Below are 18,556 nucleotides of genomic sequence, written 5' to 3'. Positions count from 1 at the left end.
AATACAGGTTTGTGATAACAGGTTTCAAAAAATACAGTTAATTTATTCAAAGCAAAACATAGCATCTACAAATAGAACGAAATGGACTAGAATTTAGAAGATTTAAAGAAAATAGTAATAATAATTGAGATATAAAGAAAGAAGAGTTCTTTATGGCTTTTACTAGAAGTAGGTTCCCTTAATAAAAGTTCCAAGATTACAAAAATGCGTGCTACATTACATAAGGTAAGATAAAAAAGTAATATAATATTATTATTGTTTCATTAAATCTAGGAATGTCTTGGAAGAGGTAATGGAATGGAGTGGATTTTCATTTCTGAAGAAGAAATTCAATTTTAAAATGGATAATAAAAAAAGGTAAGAGGCCAAAATGAAGAAAAAATTGAATTACAGATTCTACTTATTTTGGTAGGTAGCTACATAGGATGGAGAGTAAAGAAAGATATAAAAAGCAAACACTGTTTAAAGTTGCATATGTGGAAAATAATTAAAGCAGAAAAACAAAATATAGTTAATTTTTAAAAAACACAGTTTATTTTTGGAAATTAGATCAATTCAAAAAATTAAAATTTAATAAATAAAGGAAAATAAAAGTTAGTAGGAGAATGTCTAAAAAAAGTACTAGGTTAATTAATGGAGCGAGCATCTACTAAAAATTTAGTTCAGTTATTCTGATAGTTTACAGGAAGTATAAACTGTAATGGATAACAGAAATTGAAACAAACTGAAGATGTACAGTGCAGGAAATATACTAAGGTTAAAAAATAGTCAAATTAAAATTAATAGAAAGTGCATCAAACAAGTCAAATGACTGATGACAGAAAAATACCACAAGAAATAATAAAGAACCAAACAAATACTTTCAAATATTACATCAGTATTAATATAAAGTTTTCATTTATATTAGTTTTAGTTACAGTTAAACTGTTTCATTTTAGATTCTAAATAAAGTAATTAATTTATAACATTTTGCTCAATCTTATCTTCAAACTTAGAAAAACCAAAGGGAATTATTCAAGTGTTTATTTATAATTATTCAGGAAATGCTGTAAAACTTGTATAAGGAGTGAAAAATCTTACATTACTTCACTGCATTTTGCTCTTATTAACAAAGCTATGCCAGTGAAGGGAATGCAATCTATTACCAAATTGCAGTAGAAAATATTAAATAAATGCACCCAGTGATGGATTATTTAGGCAAGAAGAAAAAACTAGTGTACCATAACACTAACAATAAATAGATAAGAATATATTACACACCATGAAAATAATTTTAAGAAAAGGAGATAGAAATAAAAAAACAATCATAAACAACAATAAACTTTCATTAAAAAAACTATTTTTGTAGAACTTAAATACTTTGTCATTTCAAATTACATTCATAGTACACTGAAAATTTTAATAAATAAAACACAAAATTTTTAATAGCAAATTCTCCACTCTCACACAATCAAAAACATACAAAAGGAAAAAATAACAAAAAGGAAACTGTAAGACATTAAATAACTAATCAGAATCACACGATGATGACGACGATTTTTGATGAGGCTTATTGCTATCATCCCCAAGTTTATTAATAAGTTCCTTTGCTGGATTAAAAACACCATGAGTTTGTGCATTACAAATATAACATCTGGTAGTTTTTTTGTACTGATTGAGAGCACACTTTTCACAAAAATAATGTTTGCACCTGAAAAACAATAATTGAATTAATACTTATTTAGAATGAATTTACTCATAACTAAATCGTAACAATACTACAAATTATGCATGTAAACATTATTATAATAAACTATGAGATTTATATGTCATGAGCTGTATACACACATTAATTAACGTTTTGGATTTAATGAAATTTCAATTTTTTAATATGGTACCTGCAACGAATTGTGGATACTTTCTTTAATGTGAAATTTTAGCATTTAACAATTCAAACTATAAATGGTGTTAAAAAATGTTTAAAACTTGGTTTTATATGTTTTTTGTTTATTTATTTTGGAGCTACTTAGGATTTACTTGCTAAGCTTTCTTTCTTAAAGAATTTTCCTCTTGGTTAATAAACCTTCACACGTTTTGAAGCAGCTCTGTAATGCAGTTTTCAGGATCATGTTGTAAATTTCCTTTTATTTCTTCTACTGTCAAATATCTTCCTTTCAACAGACTTCAATTTTGGAAATATAAAAAATCTATAGCAGAAAGATCAGAACACAGAGGAAGAGGAAGCAGCCCTTTTTATTTTTGCATGAAAATTATGAATAAACAGCTAATTGTGCACCATTGTACTGTAACAACAATGGAACTACAACTTGCCTATTCACAGTCGAGACCAATTTCTCCTAACCTTCTTCTGGAAATACTGCTGCATCACTTCATATAACAACACTTTTTAACTGTTTGTTCCTTTGACATAAATTTTTGATAAGAGAACTAAATCAAAAGTTGGTAATGGCAACCTATTATGACCTGATATCTTGACACATCTTGGTTTACTGTTTAAAATGAGCTGTAAAATAGAGAAAAAAATTTAATATAAAAGAATTAAATAAGTGCTATGAGAAAAGGCTTACTGAAAACATATTTTAATTTTGTATGTGGTTGGTGGAGCTTCTCAGACTATCCTAAATGCTAGTTCTACTATTCAGGTTCCATAACAAATTTGGATTAAACATACAATTGCAAATGAGTTTGTACCTTTTTTAAATTTAATTGTAATTTATCACACAGGGTATTTTATGAATTGAAAAAGAATGCCTGTATTAAATAGTTAAAAAAACTGTCAGTAACCTGTAAAAGGCAAAATTTTATAATGGTCCTTTAAAACTGGGTCAGAAATTTTTTGCTTTTATAATTATAGAGTCAAATATTTATATATTCATAACACTTTTGTTACAACTCTACATCACTGCTGGAGTTGTTTAAAGTTTTAGCATATATATAAAATTCATCATGGGAAAGGAAGGTGGTAGATTTGATATCATTACTAGTTGAAAAACTATTACCGATCTGTGATTAAATATTCCTACGAATTTTAAAAATTTAGTTAGTTTATTACAATCTGAAAATGTGATATGGAATTGTTGAATATGTAAATATTAATCAAATAACTGCAAAATCTGAATTTTTCAGAAAAATTATACAAGAAGAAATTAAAAAAACTGTTAAACATTTAACAGTTTTAACAGAATTATAAAAACCGTTTTAACATTTTCTTTTCAAAACTGTGTAAACTTAGCAACACAACACATTTTATATATATGAAAATACTAACAAAAAACAAAATTTTATAAATTTACTTTTACCAAAACATATATAAGTCCAAAAAATTAAGATACTGTTTGAAACTTTATTTGATTATGTAATCATAAATTTTATTTTTTTGATTTTTGTTATAAGTGACAATCATATAGGTTGTTGAAAATGCTGATTAATTTGATATTGCAGCAATGCTGGGGAATGCTTCATACCTAAAATATCACATGAGAAGGGTTAAAAGAAAGTGTAGCTTTTTGACAAGTTAAATAAAATAACTATTTTAAAAGTTTTTAAACAAAAAGATTCTATTAGAACTGTTCAACTGTCATTATAATTCATAAAAACCAATATTTTTTCTTTTACATAACTGTATAGTTGTTAAATATAACAGTATAATATATTTATTAAGCTTTTACTATACATAGTAAAAGCTATAACTAACTATAGTAACTATAGATATGGAAATCTACTTTAATTAACTAAATATTATATTTATATATATTGCCTCAAGACAAAACATATAACGATCAGTAAACTTACTTTGTAATAACCGGTTTTGTAAATGATTCACGACAAATGAAACATTTAAAAGGAAGGTGTTCTTCATCTGAATCTATCTCATACTTTCCATCGTCTCCTTTGTTATAAGTACCTTCAACCATCTCTCTTTCTAACTGCCATCCAAATTTGTAATCAGAACGATCATGTAAAAATTTACAACTGTCTGAAACACATTTTCAACAAAATAATATAAAATTTCCTTGGCTGAATTACTAATATCATTGAGATGAGCATGCACTCTTACTACCAAAAACCACTGATCCAGCCCTTTGTCCCTTCCTTCATCATAAGTATACTTTGTATAACGCTATAGTGTGTTTAATGCTAAAACTGATTATTCAAATTCATGCAACTATATGTCCAATTATTACTCGATACACACATTTTTACTATCATGATATAAAGAAAACGTTATTTTAATTGTGTTGGCATTACAACAAAATCTACATTTGTCTACATGAATTCTTAGCCAGAAATAATAAAATGTGTTTTAATACAGAAATTTTTATTTTTACTATGTAAATGTTTCTTCCTACTGATTTCTGTTTTTCTTTCCTTTCAGATTTATTTATTTTTCATACAGAACAGTTTTTAATACACAGCAAACTATTTGCATAGTGGTATATAATCAGAGATAAAAATTCTTCAGTGACTGATAACAGTATTAAAATATGTTACAAATTATAGAGATAAGTATTACTTTCATATATAATTTATACACAAGGAATAGCTAAACAGTAAAAATTTACCAACAATCCATTCTTATAATCGACATAATAAATTGATTGAATAGTTTGACCTTGGCAGTCATTAGATGTTCTTGAATATATTCAATGTCAATACAAAATTTGTTGAGCAGATAGTATACATTTTAAGAGTATAGTGTAACATTTTATAGTGGCAACTTAAGTTATATATAAAACTTAAATTAATTTTCTCTTTTAATTAATATTTCTAAATTGGGTAGCTGAATTCTACACAATAAAACTTGCAAAATAAGTTCCAACCTGAGAGATGTAGTAGCAGAGAAGTTAGGTTTTCAAAATATCCAAAAAAAAGAAATTGTTAAAATTGGTCTTTATTTTTGAGGAAAAAAAGAATACCTAATACTGTGACTGACAGAGATTGCTTTTATATATCAGTCATTTATTGGTCTGTTAATAATTATTTTACAAAGAAAAAGAGGTTCCATCTTCAGTAAAATTACACTCAAAGTTGAATTGAGTAACAAAAGTTGCTCATCTAATAATGGAGTCATCTGAATAAATTTAAGCCTTAAATGTAACATTCCTTTTAATTCAGTTAAAACAGTAGTAAAATATTACATTGGCTCAGCCGTTCCTGGGTTTTAATACTGGTACAAATACAGATAATCTAATTTTCTAATTTATGTATAAAAATGATATCCTGATTTGGCATGTCTCATGACAATATATTTTTCTTGGGAGTAATTGACAATATTTTTTGTGTGAATTATTAAAGCTTTTTAAGTATACAGTAGTTTAAAAATAAATAAGAGTAAACTATTGCACCACTCAATACCAGAAAAGAACGAAAGAAAAACTAGTAGGAGAGGGAAATGAAAATTAAAAGAACAGATTTATGCAGATGAGTTATATTTCAATGAATGTAGAAATTATGTTATCACAAAAAAAATCATATGACCATTTTTTTTAAGTTAAAAATAAGGACTGCCTCTTTACATCACGACAAATAACATTTTTAACATAGTACAAGGGAATAAAATCCCCCATAAGTGTTTTTCTATATAAAAAAAAGTAAATAAAGAAAACCTAATGTGAAAGAAGGATGTTAATATTAAACCTAAAATCTATTCATAAATCCCATCATGTGATCCCCATAAGAGTTCTTCATTAATCTTCCAGAGGTTCCTTTGAAAAAAGGAATGAGCAAAATAGTATGATGTTAATACTAAATATATGACAAAATATATTATGATAAATATTAAAATTTTCCTCATACTTTTCATATGGTAAAATAGATGTTGTACATGATATATACTTAAAAGTTGAATAGTATCTCAGAACACTTTCTGAAGAACAAAAAATTTCAATGTTTAGATAAAATGAAATAAAAAACTGTCATATAGATGCCAAAAACATCACCATAATTGGTCAAAATCAATGTGATGGCTAACTGAAAATAACTCCATAAATAACATTAAAAAATACAGAATTTTTAGATTCCCTCAACTGAATGGTTGTGCACCTTAGAGCTTGGAAAAAATGTTGTACCTTCAAACCAATATGCAATTTGTATAGTCAAATCAATTTAGAAGTCTATGAGCGAACAAAATGTATGAACGGATACCTGACATTTTGTCCGTTGTATATTGTTTATGTTAAATGTTTCAAGCACTTTTGAAATATAAACTGGAAATATAAATGTTATCCAGTTTCACCCTCTTATAAACGATCTAAAGGAAAATCCTGACATACTGTTTCATAGATTTTCATAGTAAGCATCTTGCTAAATCTTCAATTTCTATTCAACATGTTAGAAATGACTTCAAAAATTAATAGATCCATGTTTATTCCATTTTACCCTTTTAGGGGTGGCTAAAAGGAAACCCCTCAGTTTTTTTATTCAGATGTTAGAGAACTGAATTCTAACTTGTATCGAAAGTTATTATTAAATATACAGGGATTATGAAATTCATCTTAATCCAGTTTCAATTTTTTAATTATATTTTAAAGAGAAATCCCAAGATGTATTTTCATAGAATGTTAATATCATATATGTCAATATCATCTGTACTGAATTTCAAGTTTTTATCATAAATAAAGTATATGGAGATTAGGGAATGCAACCTCAGTAAATTAACTCTCTCTTAAGAGAGGTAAAATGAAACAATTATGGTTCAATGTAATTATGAAAAGAAGCTCTACAAACAGCAACACTGTGATTCTTAATAATCTCAAATTCATCCAAAATTCTGTTAATTCTTCTTTTACATTAACTTATTTAAACTACTTCTTTCATGTGCTTCCAGGTAGTAATAAAGGTGATTTAAAACGAGGCGATATTGAAGTTCAACTTGTCAGGTCTCTTTGTCCAATCCATCTGTACAGAAGTCAGGTTTAAATGCTGTCTAATTTCTTGAAAAAGATGTGTCACAAAAAATATGTCGCAATTCATAATATATCATCCTGCTTGATGCATAACAAAATCACTTTGAAAAATTACTCTCAGAGAGAAATATTATTCACAAAATAAATCACATTGAAATCATATTCGCACCCTTTTATCAAGTGCTATGACTTTGAACAAAATTGGCAATTGATTTCTTAAAATTCTACATATCAATTTCCCACAAGATGACCTTGAAAATGTCCAATTAACAAAGGTCGAATTAACTGGTCCTCACTTGTGTCACACCATACATGTATTGAAAACAGGTTTCAAAACCTTTGATTGCATTAATTCATGTAGCCTTTCAGTAGACAAACTAGATTATTTATTCCATTTACAGTAAAAAGTGGTTCTTCAAGGAAATAACTGAATTTACAATATTTTGCTTTTCATGGATTCAACTGCAGAAATATAATCTTATCTGATAATCATTTAGTATATGATTATTACTAAAACTCATGAGTAGTTTGCAAATAAAAAAAAAAATTGAAATTTTCTTTTTTTAGTTTTCTATTCTTTAATACATGATTACTTTTCAATAAAAATAGATACTCTAAAACATTTGTTTTTTATTTATATCAATTTGCTCAAAATTAAATTCTATATAGATTTTTATTTTATTTTATTTTTTTAATTTATTGGCAATTTAACAAAGCTTATTCATTCTGAACATAAAACAAGAGTATTTTTTGACAGCTGATTTTTTAATTTTGTAAAAGAAAATCAAATAACAATGGAGATATATCTATGATAGTCATTTTTTTTTTAAATAAGATTACACTCAAAATCGCATTTTTTTCTTAATCTATCCCTTAAGAGTTTAAAATGTATAATTGTTCAAACTTTTTGTACAAACGAAAGACAATCACACAATCTTCTAATGAAATTCTTATCACCAGATAAAATTTAAAAAAATTTATTTTAATTACTTTTATAAAAGCTCTAATTTTAATAAAATGTTTTTCTGCAGTCAGAATAATTGCTCAAACACTTGTTCAAGAGTACTATTCTTGAACAAATGAACTTGTATTGTACTACTACTGTACTCTATTGTACAATGTAATGTACATTGTATTGTACTAATCTGCTAAAAACGTATTTAGTAGAGTCTAAGTAAAATCATAAGCTTTACTTTCACATTAATATAATTTGAAAAATAGTTATTACCATCAATCTCTTGACTGAAACCTAACTAAAATGGATACAGTCAACTGGGATCAACTATAATACTAACCTCCAAATCCACAGAATCCAGTCTCTTTGTAGTCTTTACATATATCAGGCTGATAATCCCACCTAACTGTAGCACGTAAATGAGCAGGGGCTCGAATTGGCCCTTTACGAACCTAAAAATGTAAGAGTAAGGTAAACAAAAGCAAATCATTCTACACAAAATTTTATACACATAAATAAAATTCACACCCTAATATTATTTTAGTAATAAAATAATTTTTTAATAAACAAAAGATGTTCATTGTTGTACAACATATTCATCTTCAAACCCACAACTCAGTCAAATACCTTGGATAAAATCATGTACATAACAAATTTCTTGAAAAGAATGTTCCAGCTGTATCCTTGAAGCATGCCCATCATTCAATACAACTCATATTTTTGCATGAAATCAATTGATATCCCAAAAATGAAGGTTATCTTGACATCAAATTCAGATTAAAATTTTGAACTTTTCCAATTTTCATTGATAGTCTAAAGCTGTTTTTAACACAACAGAAGTGATTTTACTAGTAAAGTACAAGTTCAACTTAAAGTAACCATATACTTTTTACAGTAACTTTTTTTCTCTTATTGTTTAAAATAGGAGTTTACAGTTAAATTTTAATCATAAGTAAATATTCCCTGTAAGATGCAAAGTTCTTAGCAAATGAGAAAATAAGGAATGGGCTGCAGCAACTACAAATGTCTAACAGACTATTTTAGTCTTAGACCTCATTCAAATATAGGCTAAACAGCACTTCACAATATATCTACATACCTTTTTATTTATAAACTGTTTCTGGTATTTTCTAGTTTGAATATAATTTTATTAAAAAACTAACAGGAACAAAATTTAATTCCTATGATATTTTAATGTTTTTACCCAATATTTTTTTTGATATTTCAACTTTTTTTCTATTACAATCAACTGAGAGATGTAGGCTTGTACCACCCAAATTATGTGCAAAATAGTTCCTCTAGCATTCAATCAGTTTAACCCAACAGGTTGGTCTAGTGGTGAACACGTCTTTGCAAACCAGCTGATTTCAAAGTCAAGAGTTGGCCCATTCAAATCCTAGAAAAGGCAGTTACTTGGATTTGAATACTAGATTGCTGATACTGGTGTTCTTTGGTTGTTAGGTTTCAATTAACCACATTTCACTGAGACTGTACAAGACTATATACTCATACATATCATACTTATACTCATACATATCATCCTCTGAAGTAATACCTGACTGTAATTCCCGGAGGCTAAACAGGAAAAAAATGGAAAGTGTTCAATCAGTTGACCTCAATCTCTTCTTCCAGTAGTATTAAACAAATTATTTGCAACTGCCAAATCATTACCACAATTTAACACCATTTCCTAAAATGACTCATATGTCAATAAATAAATATAAATAGATTATTTATTCTTTAACATTAGTTCACTCTAATACTTATTTATTGAATACATTTTGTGTGCTTTATAATCACAGCTTTATCATTATATTAGTTAAAATTGAAAGGAAACTGATAATTATGTCCCAGAATTAAAACTTAAATCCAGCTTCATAGAAAAAAAAAATTAAGGTGACACATTACCCCTCTTGGAAAATGAAGGTGACCTGGATGAATACAGGCAAATAGTGATAATCAATGTACATAATTTGAAACCAAAGATACATTTCACAATCACAGATCAGAAACTTATTCTGTATGATTTATTATACATTAGATAAAATTTTTGTTACAGATGCAAATGAAAACTCAGAGACAAAAATGACACATCAAATAGCAACAAAATAATCTGAAAATCAATTATATGTAACAGTCTTTTTTTAAGCTAGCAGTTTATGAGTCCAGAAGACTCATAAATATTAGAAGACTCATAAAGACTTATTTATATTAAAGAATATAAAAATTATATCTAAACTAGTACAAGAAATAATGAAAAAGAAACTTATGTTCAACAGTGAACATTGTAAACAAAGTCATTAATCGTGTTCAGTATATAAAGAAGACATTCATAATGTAAAGCGAAAAAAAAGAAGATAAATGTTATAAAAATCCTCACCATGCCACTTGATGCATTTCCTTGAGCTGTATCCCTCTTCTCATAATACTGAGCATAATTTGCCATTCCACGATATATCTTATCATCAGCTTTTCCTTTCAATTCCTAGTAAAATAAAAGATAAAATAAACCATTTTTATAAGAATAATACAAAAAAAGTAAATTTTTAAAAGAAAAAATATATTAAATAATAAATTTAATCTATTTAAAAATGAAGAAAAAATTTTTTTTACAAATAAAGAAAAGAATGAGTGCATCAACAAATAAATATCACAGGATTAAAGACAGCTCTCTTAATATACAAACTGATGTTACCTTCCAAAAAAATGTTTAAACTACTTAACAATTCCCTGGTTCACAAATTAGAAACAACATTCTTCAATCCAATGTTTTCTCCCTTCTCTTTTTTCCTTTCTTTAAAAAGAGTAGGACAAACATCTATAAATATTTATTATGTGCTTTATTAATGAATAAAAAATATAATAGTACATCTGGCTTAGAATTCTGGATTGATAACTGTTAGTAAACATGCAATTTGTTCACTTCTTTATCAGTAATAAAATACATAAATTAAATAAAAACAGGATTTTATTTGGTTTATGTTTTTCTAAATATATTATTTTCATAAAAAAATTTTAAAAACTAACTTTTGTAATATTCTGAAAGATAATTTGGAAATAATTTTTATGTAACTTCACTATACTACATCCTTAATAAAGTAATTTGAGTAACTCAGTTAAGTAATTGAGTAAAAAAGTAATGTAAGTCAGAGTGAACAATAAAGACATAGGTATGCAAGAAAAGAGTAAGCAATATAAATAGAATATTATTCACAATAAATAGATAACTAGAAGAATGACTTCTTCCTTTTTACTTTTACTTTACTTTACTTTTTAATTTTAAGGATGCCACAACAATTACAAAGAATAATAAACATATCATACCACGCCTACTGGGGAACATCATGAGTGAAGTAGTCTCCCAATTGCCTTCATCATACCAAATACACCACTTCATACAATCTTGCCATGCACCTAGTGAAATGCAAGGTCATTCCTAAATATTTTCAGTTCTGAACATTAATAATATTTACTCATATTTATACTGTCATTTTATTTGTCATAAAACTGGTTGTATGAGCATCATTATTCTCATTATAACTGATAGGTTCCTCTTTTATATAGGGTGTTGGCATGAATTTTAATTACAAAAAAGACTAACACAAACAACATAACCCAAAATTATGTTATAACCTCTACTCCTTTTTTTTGTGTAATGTATTCCTTTTTACCATGAAACAATTATAATAGGTATGAGGCCTGTAATTAATCAAAGAGGAGATTGAGATCACTATCTCTCAATGCTATTTCTTAATTGCTGTATTTTTGTTAATCAAATCATAACATGTTTGGCAATATAATAAAAAATAATAAAATAGATAAATCTATAAATAATTATTGCTTAATTTATTCAAATAGGTTTTTCAGCATACGAAAAATGTTATGCCTGACTGGGTCTTGAACCAGTCAGCCATGCTTAATTATTAAAACCTTATTATTGTTCAACAAATTATCAAATATATTGTATATATAAAAATACAAAATAAGAAGTTGGAATGGCTACTATTATTTAAAAATAAAATATTTTTAAGAATGAACTCGCTAAGCAAAAATAATCAAAAAAACACTTGCCACAAAAATTATTCTATTTACTGAAAATTATTTGCAATTATTTTATTTTCAAACAATAATAATAAATGAAATATGTTAAAAACCAAATATTAGAGAAAATAATATTGGCATCTGTGACATAGATGCTTCTTACGGGATCATAAATAACATGCATATTTTTACCATTCAGAATAATAAAAAATAGATACGCATTAAGAAAAACTGATTTGAGATACATTAAAATTCCAACAAGCAGCAACACATCTATAGTTAGTTAACTTAAATTTTGTAGACATTTTAAGTCAGATCACTGTTATTTTACTGCAGATGGTAATCTCACTGAAAACAAAGTACGTTCATTTAATGGAAAACATGGTGGTCACTAGTTATGAATTCATATTACAAGGAAAAAATGAGAGCAGAATACAAAGAAATCTAGTTTAAAAGAACAGAAATATAGAGCTATATAACATTTGAATTTAAGTAGAAACCTCTGTCCCCTAAGTTGGACATGAAGCTTAAGTTAGCTCTTCATTAGTTTTATGTCACAGGCCACTTACATAAAGGTATTCTTATATTTACAAAAATCAGTTTCACATGCTGGCAAATACATTTTTTATAATATAGCATGTGGTGATCTGTTATACAGATTACAATTTTGTAATGGACACATTACAAAAGATCTAAAAAGCAACCACAGTGTTTCATGGAATACAAAGCGATAAGGTTTCATTACAAGTAAGGCTTAACTATTAAGATATACTACAATATATTTTTCAATATGATTCAAACCTTATTAAGATACGATTTAACTATTTAAGATATACTTTAAAATTTGATAAATAATAAAAAAATAGTATATCAAATGTCATCAGTACATGACAGCAAGCAAGAGCAACACAATTAATAACAAATCCAAAGGCCCTTACATGTTTACTATTTTAATACTAAAAATAAAAAATGTTCAAAAAACTGATAAAACTTCTAAGTGAAATTATTGACACAGTTACAATAAGAATTCTTTTTTTAAGATTAGGGCAACAATCATATAAAGATCTTACTTTATTTATTTTCAGTGAGTTTTCAAATATTGCTTGAGCATCTTTGTCGGTTTCAGTTTCTATCTGTAAAACTGCAGTTGCTCCTTGATCTGCTGGACCTTCTGGCAATGCAGACTTCTTGGATTTGTATGACACACTAACTTCATCACTGCTGCTGCTATTTTCATCATCCCCATCGACAACTGTTGAAGATTTTGATGGTTTTACTGTCTGCAATAAATGTTAATCATATAATAACTTGATCAGAAACTAATTTTCATGTAAATACTAGAATAAAATAATTGAACACAACTGACATAAACATCGATAGCAAACAAATTTCAACAATATTTATAAATGAAAAACAAACAGAATGGAAAAATCTATATAAAAAGTAAATAACTGAATTTAATTGCAAACTGCCAAATACCTTGAATAAAAGACTGAAGAAAACTGTTTTCTTCAGTTCAGTAAAAAAAATTGTGCTGAGCAGGGAATAATATGACACATTTGGGCATTAAGAAAGAAAGATGAAACAAAACTAGAGGTACATATAATGAGGTATGGAAAATCATGTTAAAAATCAAGTAAATAGATAGTGCAAGATCTGAAGAGATACTAGATAGAGAAGAGAAATTAATAAGATTTAATAAAAAAAGATAAGATAAATTGGATAGAACACTAGCTAAGAAAGAAATGTCTGCACACAGGTGCTATACTACAAGTTACAGAAGGAAAGAGAGATAGAGGTACAGAGTATCGTGGATTGTTTCATATTATTTCCAAGGTCATCTTCCTTTGGACTGCCTGTGTTCTTAAATGGTGATTATATTACTTATTCTTCTATTGTTTGTTGATTTGGTGAAATACTGTTATTTAGTTTTGCCGAGTTTTGAGTATGTCTTAGTTTGTGTGTTTATGGTAGTGTATGGTTTTATGTTAGTTGTGTATATTTATGTTAGTGAAGTTTTCTGTAACATTTATTTTGTATATAAAATATATTTATATTGATTACAATATAATTTTTAATTAAGTATATTTGTTCTCGCTGATTTTTAAAATTAATTTATTATTTATTTTACTCTTTATGACATAGCAGTCTTCCTGAACAACTATTTTTTTATTACCTTTAATTTTACTTATTTGATTTTTATATTTCTTGCTGAAAAATGTGTTGTCATATTTGATTTGTAGCTACGAATATGATTCAATCTATCACTGTCATATGTTCTTTAAATACTATATTATTGGGCTTTAATATTCTTTTAATGTATTTTTATCACATGCTAAAATAATTTCAAATGTACCATTTAATTTATATAAATTTCTTATTTTGTTATTTTAAAACTCCAATTTATTTTATAAGCTACTTTCATACTGAATTTTTAAAATATGTTTGTTATTTTTTGGCAGTATGTCAAAGTGCAGTATTGTTTGTTTACTATCTAATCTTTGATCGGTTATTAATTTCAGTGTTTTTTTCTGAAACCAAGCAAATTTGTAAGCGATATTAATATCTTTATTTTTATCTTCTATTTCTAATGGTAATTTTAACATACTATTATCATGCCTATACACTAGCACTGTCTCACTCTCCCATCATACACTATCTGCCTCCTCAATTTCTCTGTGTGTGAGGTGGGTGCTGTGCGTGCGAGTGCATACGCACATCTGTATGTATGAATGAGTGACTAGTTTGATTCATGATATTTGTTTGGGTTTGTTTCTGGTAATATATTTACAGATTGGCTAGGTTACATTCATACATTTATTGTAACAGTATATATACAATTTTTTTTTTAATTAGTTACAAAATTGACCTAACATCAACAATGTAATGAATATAATAAAGCAGACTGGCAAAAGCAAAGAGAATTTTAATGCTGAAAATACATTACATATCAAATATATAATTAGGAATTACAAATAATTTTAAATACCTTTAGTAAATTGAAACGTAAAAAAAATAATAAATAACTCTGATATACAATGTGCAAGAAATACATTGAAAATCAAGCATGTTGATCGAATATGAAATGAGAAAGAGAGATATTTGAGGCAGAATCTTGTAAAACGATAATCTTATCATTTACCAAAAACATTTTAGTAATCATGTATTAAGATAAACAGATTTAGTTAATTTGGTAATAGATCGTTGTCCTGAGGATAAAAAATACACGGAAAGACAATGCTTAAAACAGGCTATGTGAATCAGCTTCAAGATACATGTTGAAGTAAAATTTTAAAATAAAACAATTAACAGTGACAGGAAGAAATACAAAATACCATCAAACCGTGATTTTTAGCATTTAGTTATACTAATTTTCTAAAATGGTGCAGACCATAACGACTGCAAGGAGTAATAAATATTTCAGAATAATTTGGCAACTTTTCAGTCTAGTAAACAATCAAACAAAATATTCAAGTTGTTAATATAATAATAATAATAGGTTTTTTTTTACCTTCTGAACAAGTGGATTATTTTTATCAGGTTTCTTCTCTTTCTTAACAACAATTGTTTCATCTTCACTACTACCTGCAAGAAAAAGAAATATATATATATAAATTAGCTCGAAAAAACACATATATAAGAACATAAAGTTAACTGGAGTAAGTCAAATGACTACCTGATCATAAGGCTTCTTGATTTCAGGTCAGGCTTTATTTAATCAAAAACTATAATGGTAGTTGCACCTCTCATTTGTCAACTGATAGTACTCGTGCGACAAACATCCAAACAAGCTATAGTTGACAAACAGTGACACAGCTATGTTACACCCTAGATTACCACGAGCAGAATATGTGGAATTTATTTCAACAAATCATGTATCTGAAATGTCACGTGAAAAGAGATAGAAAGATCTGGCAAAATAATCAGAAAATATTCCAAGTAAGTCTACATCTGTGTTGTTTAGATTGGCCACTGAGTATGACTATCTAATAAAAGATATCTGATCAAAATCATTCAGTTACCTAATTACGCACTATATGGTAGAGATAAGGAAATGGATGAAGAACAGGATAAAATCTCTCAAATCCTACTGTATAAAGCAGATTAACTACAATATTCTGGAAGACTTGAACACTAGTAACTTAATGTCAAATGCACCTCATTAGGCAACAATGATGTAAGTTAATGCATGCAGTTTAGTTACTGATTGGTAATTCACTGAGTTCCTGGTTTCAATTTCCCAGCGTAGGTCTAGAATGTTTCTAACTTCCTTCTGTGAAGTTTTGAACACAAGAAACTGAAATGCTAAAAAGTTAATAAATGGAAATTTATGGAGTGAACTTAAAGCATAAAACTAATACAAAAATAAACATATGTAAAAAAATAATTAAACAATCAAGAGAGCAATTATGTTGTTTCTCTATCCAAACCTATTAAAAAATGTATTTAATAAGTTACAAAATATCCTTTATCTCCAAACAACTGTAAACAAAATAATGTGTATAAATATAGGCCTATATTGTGTATAAATATATATATAGGCCTAAATTATCACATATACTTCATATAAAGCAAAACTTGGAAAAATACCAGTATTAATTCATAAATAAATTGATGTGAAACAAATTAACTTCCTTCATCCACTGGATAATAATTTCAGAATTACTTCCAAAGGAATTGACTGATTCTGAATTTAAAACTTATTGTTTGGTGAAAATAAATGGAGTGTTAGTATGGACTAAAATTAAAAGAGGTAAACTTTTAAAATTACTTTTCACAAATAGTTAGTTAAAATCATTGCGGGGTTAGAAATGGGAGGGTCCTATAAACATGTCTAAACAATTTAGAATAATGTCTATAAATATGCATTTCTAAACCAATAATTCAAACAAAATCTAAAGATAAAATAAATGAGATTAAAGATAAATAAATGAGATTAAGATAATAAATACCACTTACTTAGTCCCAGGACTGTATTATAATAACAAGGCAACCTATATGCTGGAGACAAGCACGCTAATAAACTATAAAGCATGATATTTAAACAGATAAAAAGTATACCACACGTGAATTTAAACAAAGTATAATTTTCCATGTTTTATTTTCTTGGTTTCATAATTATTCATTAAACCAATATTTTAAGATAAGCATTTATCTGAACAAACTTAAATTTATTAGGTTGCATATGTAAATATACATTAAAAATATTTTTAGTAAAATAAAGCATTTTATGTTGAGATTTTTTTAGTGCATAATACAATAGAATTAAATTTAAGTTTTAACATTTAATGTATTATTTTAATATGTCCAGAAGACATAATTAACCAGGGTGTGTTATTCCAGTGTTAAGAGTATATATGAATATTTTGAGAAAATAAGAACAATATATCTAAATATTTTATAAACAGGTGTTAATAAGTACTTATAAAATAAATATTACGTTTATAAATAATGACTTGATGGATATAATACATAGCAATTATATAATTGTGTTTCAGACAATATATAGAACTATCTTTATGATTTAAAAAAATTACCATTTTACATTAATTTATGAAATAGATAAATCATTATATTTACTGTGATCAACAACAACTGTTAGCGTTCTCTAAAAAATTTTACTTCAGTATAACCACCTCAAAAAGTGTTAATAGTTATCTAAAATAAAACAATTTAGGGTGCTACTGTTGAGAAATTAAATAAAAAGTTATCTTGGCCACCACTCATATCAACATATTTTATTTCATGAAATCCTAAATATAACCTAACATTTAGCAATTTCGGAAACTACAACCAATATTTATAAAATCGCAACAGGCTATGTATATTAAACCAAAATAGTTACGATAACCCATTGAGATGATAACGAAAAATGTTTCTTGAGCAACGTTTACTATTTTAAGAATATTTTATTCGGCAAGTCAAAATCATTAGTCTGACATCTACAATTTACGAATCTTAGATAAAAATTAATAATATAGAAACTAGCCTGATAAACAACAAATAAAATATCTATTACTTTTGTCACTGTTCCTTCTCTTTTTTCGGGCAGCAAAATTTCGATTCCGCTTCTTAAAAACTGCCTTGCTGGAGTCACCTTTATCAACATCCATTTTAAAGAAATAAATTAACTTTAGAAGACCGTTTTAGATAGACATTGTAGCTAGGTTACAACATTTTCAAATGATTTTAGAGTATCGATAGAAACAAGATTCAATACGATACATCGAATATAAATTGAACTAAACCCTTGCAAAAAAACCCACTGGGTTGGTCTAGTGGTTAACGCGTCTTCCCAAATCAGCTGATTTGGAAGTCGAGAGTTACAGCGTTCAAGTCCTAGTAAACCCAGTTATTTTTACACGGATTTGAATACTAGATCGTGGATACCGGTGTTCTTTGGTGGTTGGGTTTCAATTAACGACACATGTCAGGAATGGTCGAACTGAGAATGTACAAGACTACACTTTATTTATTCTCATACATATCATCCTCATTCATCCTCTGAAGAATTATCTAAACGGTAGTTACCGGAGGCTAAACAGGAAAAAGAAAGCTTTACAAAAACCCTTGCAAAAAGCAATCGGGTTGGTGTAGTGGTGAACATCTCTTCGCTAATCAGCTGATTTGGAAGTCGACAGTTCCAACGTTCAAA

The 18,556-nt window shown here is 27.2% G+C and overlaps 1 protein-coding gene across 1 annotated transcript; it reads right to left on the bottom strand.

The window, feature by feature from the left end:
- Positions 1-1,307: 1,307 nt before the first annotated feature.
- Positions 1,308-18,130, bottom strand: mdlc (RING finger protein mdlc). Its single transcript, XM_075362712.1, has 7 exons — positions 17,921-18,130; positions 15,413-15,486; positions 12,972-13,181; positions 10,241-10,345; positions 8,201-8,312; positions 3,793-3,976; positions 1,308-1,690 (listed from the first exon to the last, which is right to left on the bottom strand). The coding sequence occupies exons 1-7, from the start codon at positions 18,012-18,014 to the stop codon at positions 1,507-1,509; spliced, it is 963 nt and encodes a 320-aa protein (XP_075218827.1). The 5' UTR covers positions 18,015-18,130; the 3' UTR covers positions 1,308-1,506.
- Positions 18,131-18,556: the final 426 nt, after the last annotated feature.

This window comes from Lycorma delicatula, chromosome 4, assembly GCF_047948215.1.
Source record: "Lycorma delicatula isolate Av1 chromosome 4, ASM4794821v1, whole genome shotgun sequence".
NCBI lineage: Eukaryota > Metazoa > Arthropoda > Insecta > Hemiptera > Fulgoridae > Lycorma > Lycorma delicatula.
Note: the sequence above shows the minus strand (reverse complement) of the source record. Positions and strands in the feature narration are given on the sequence as shown.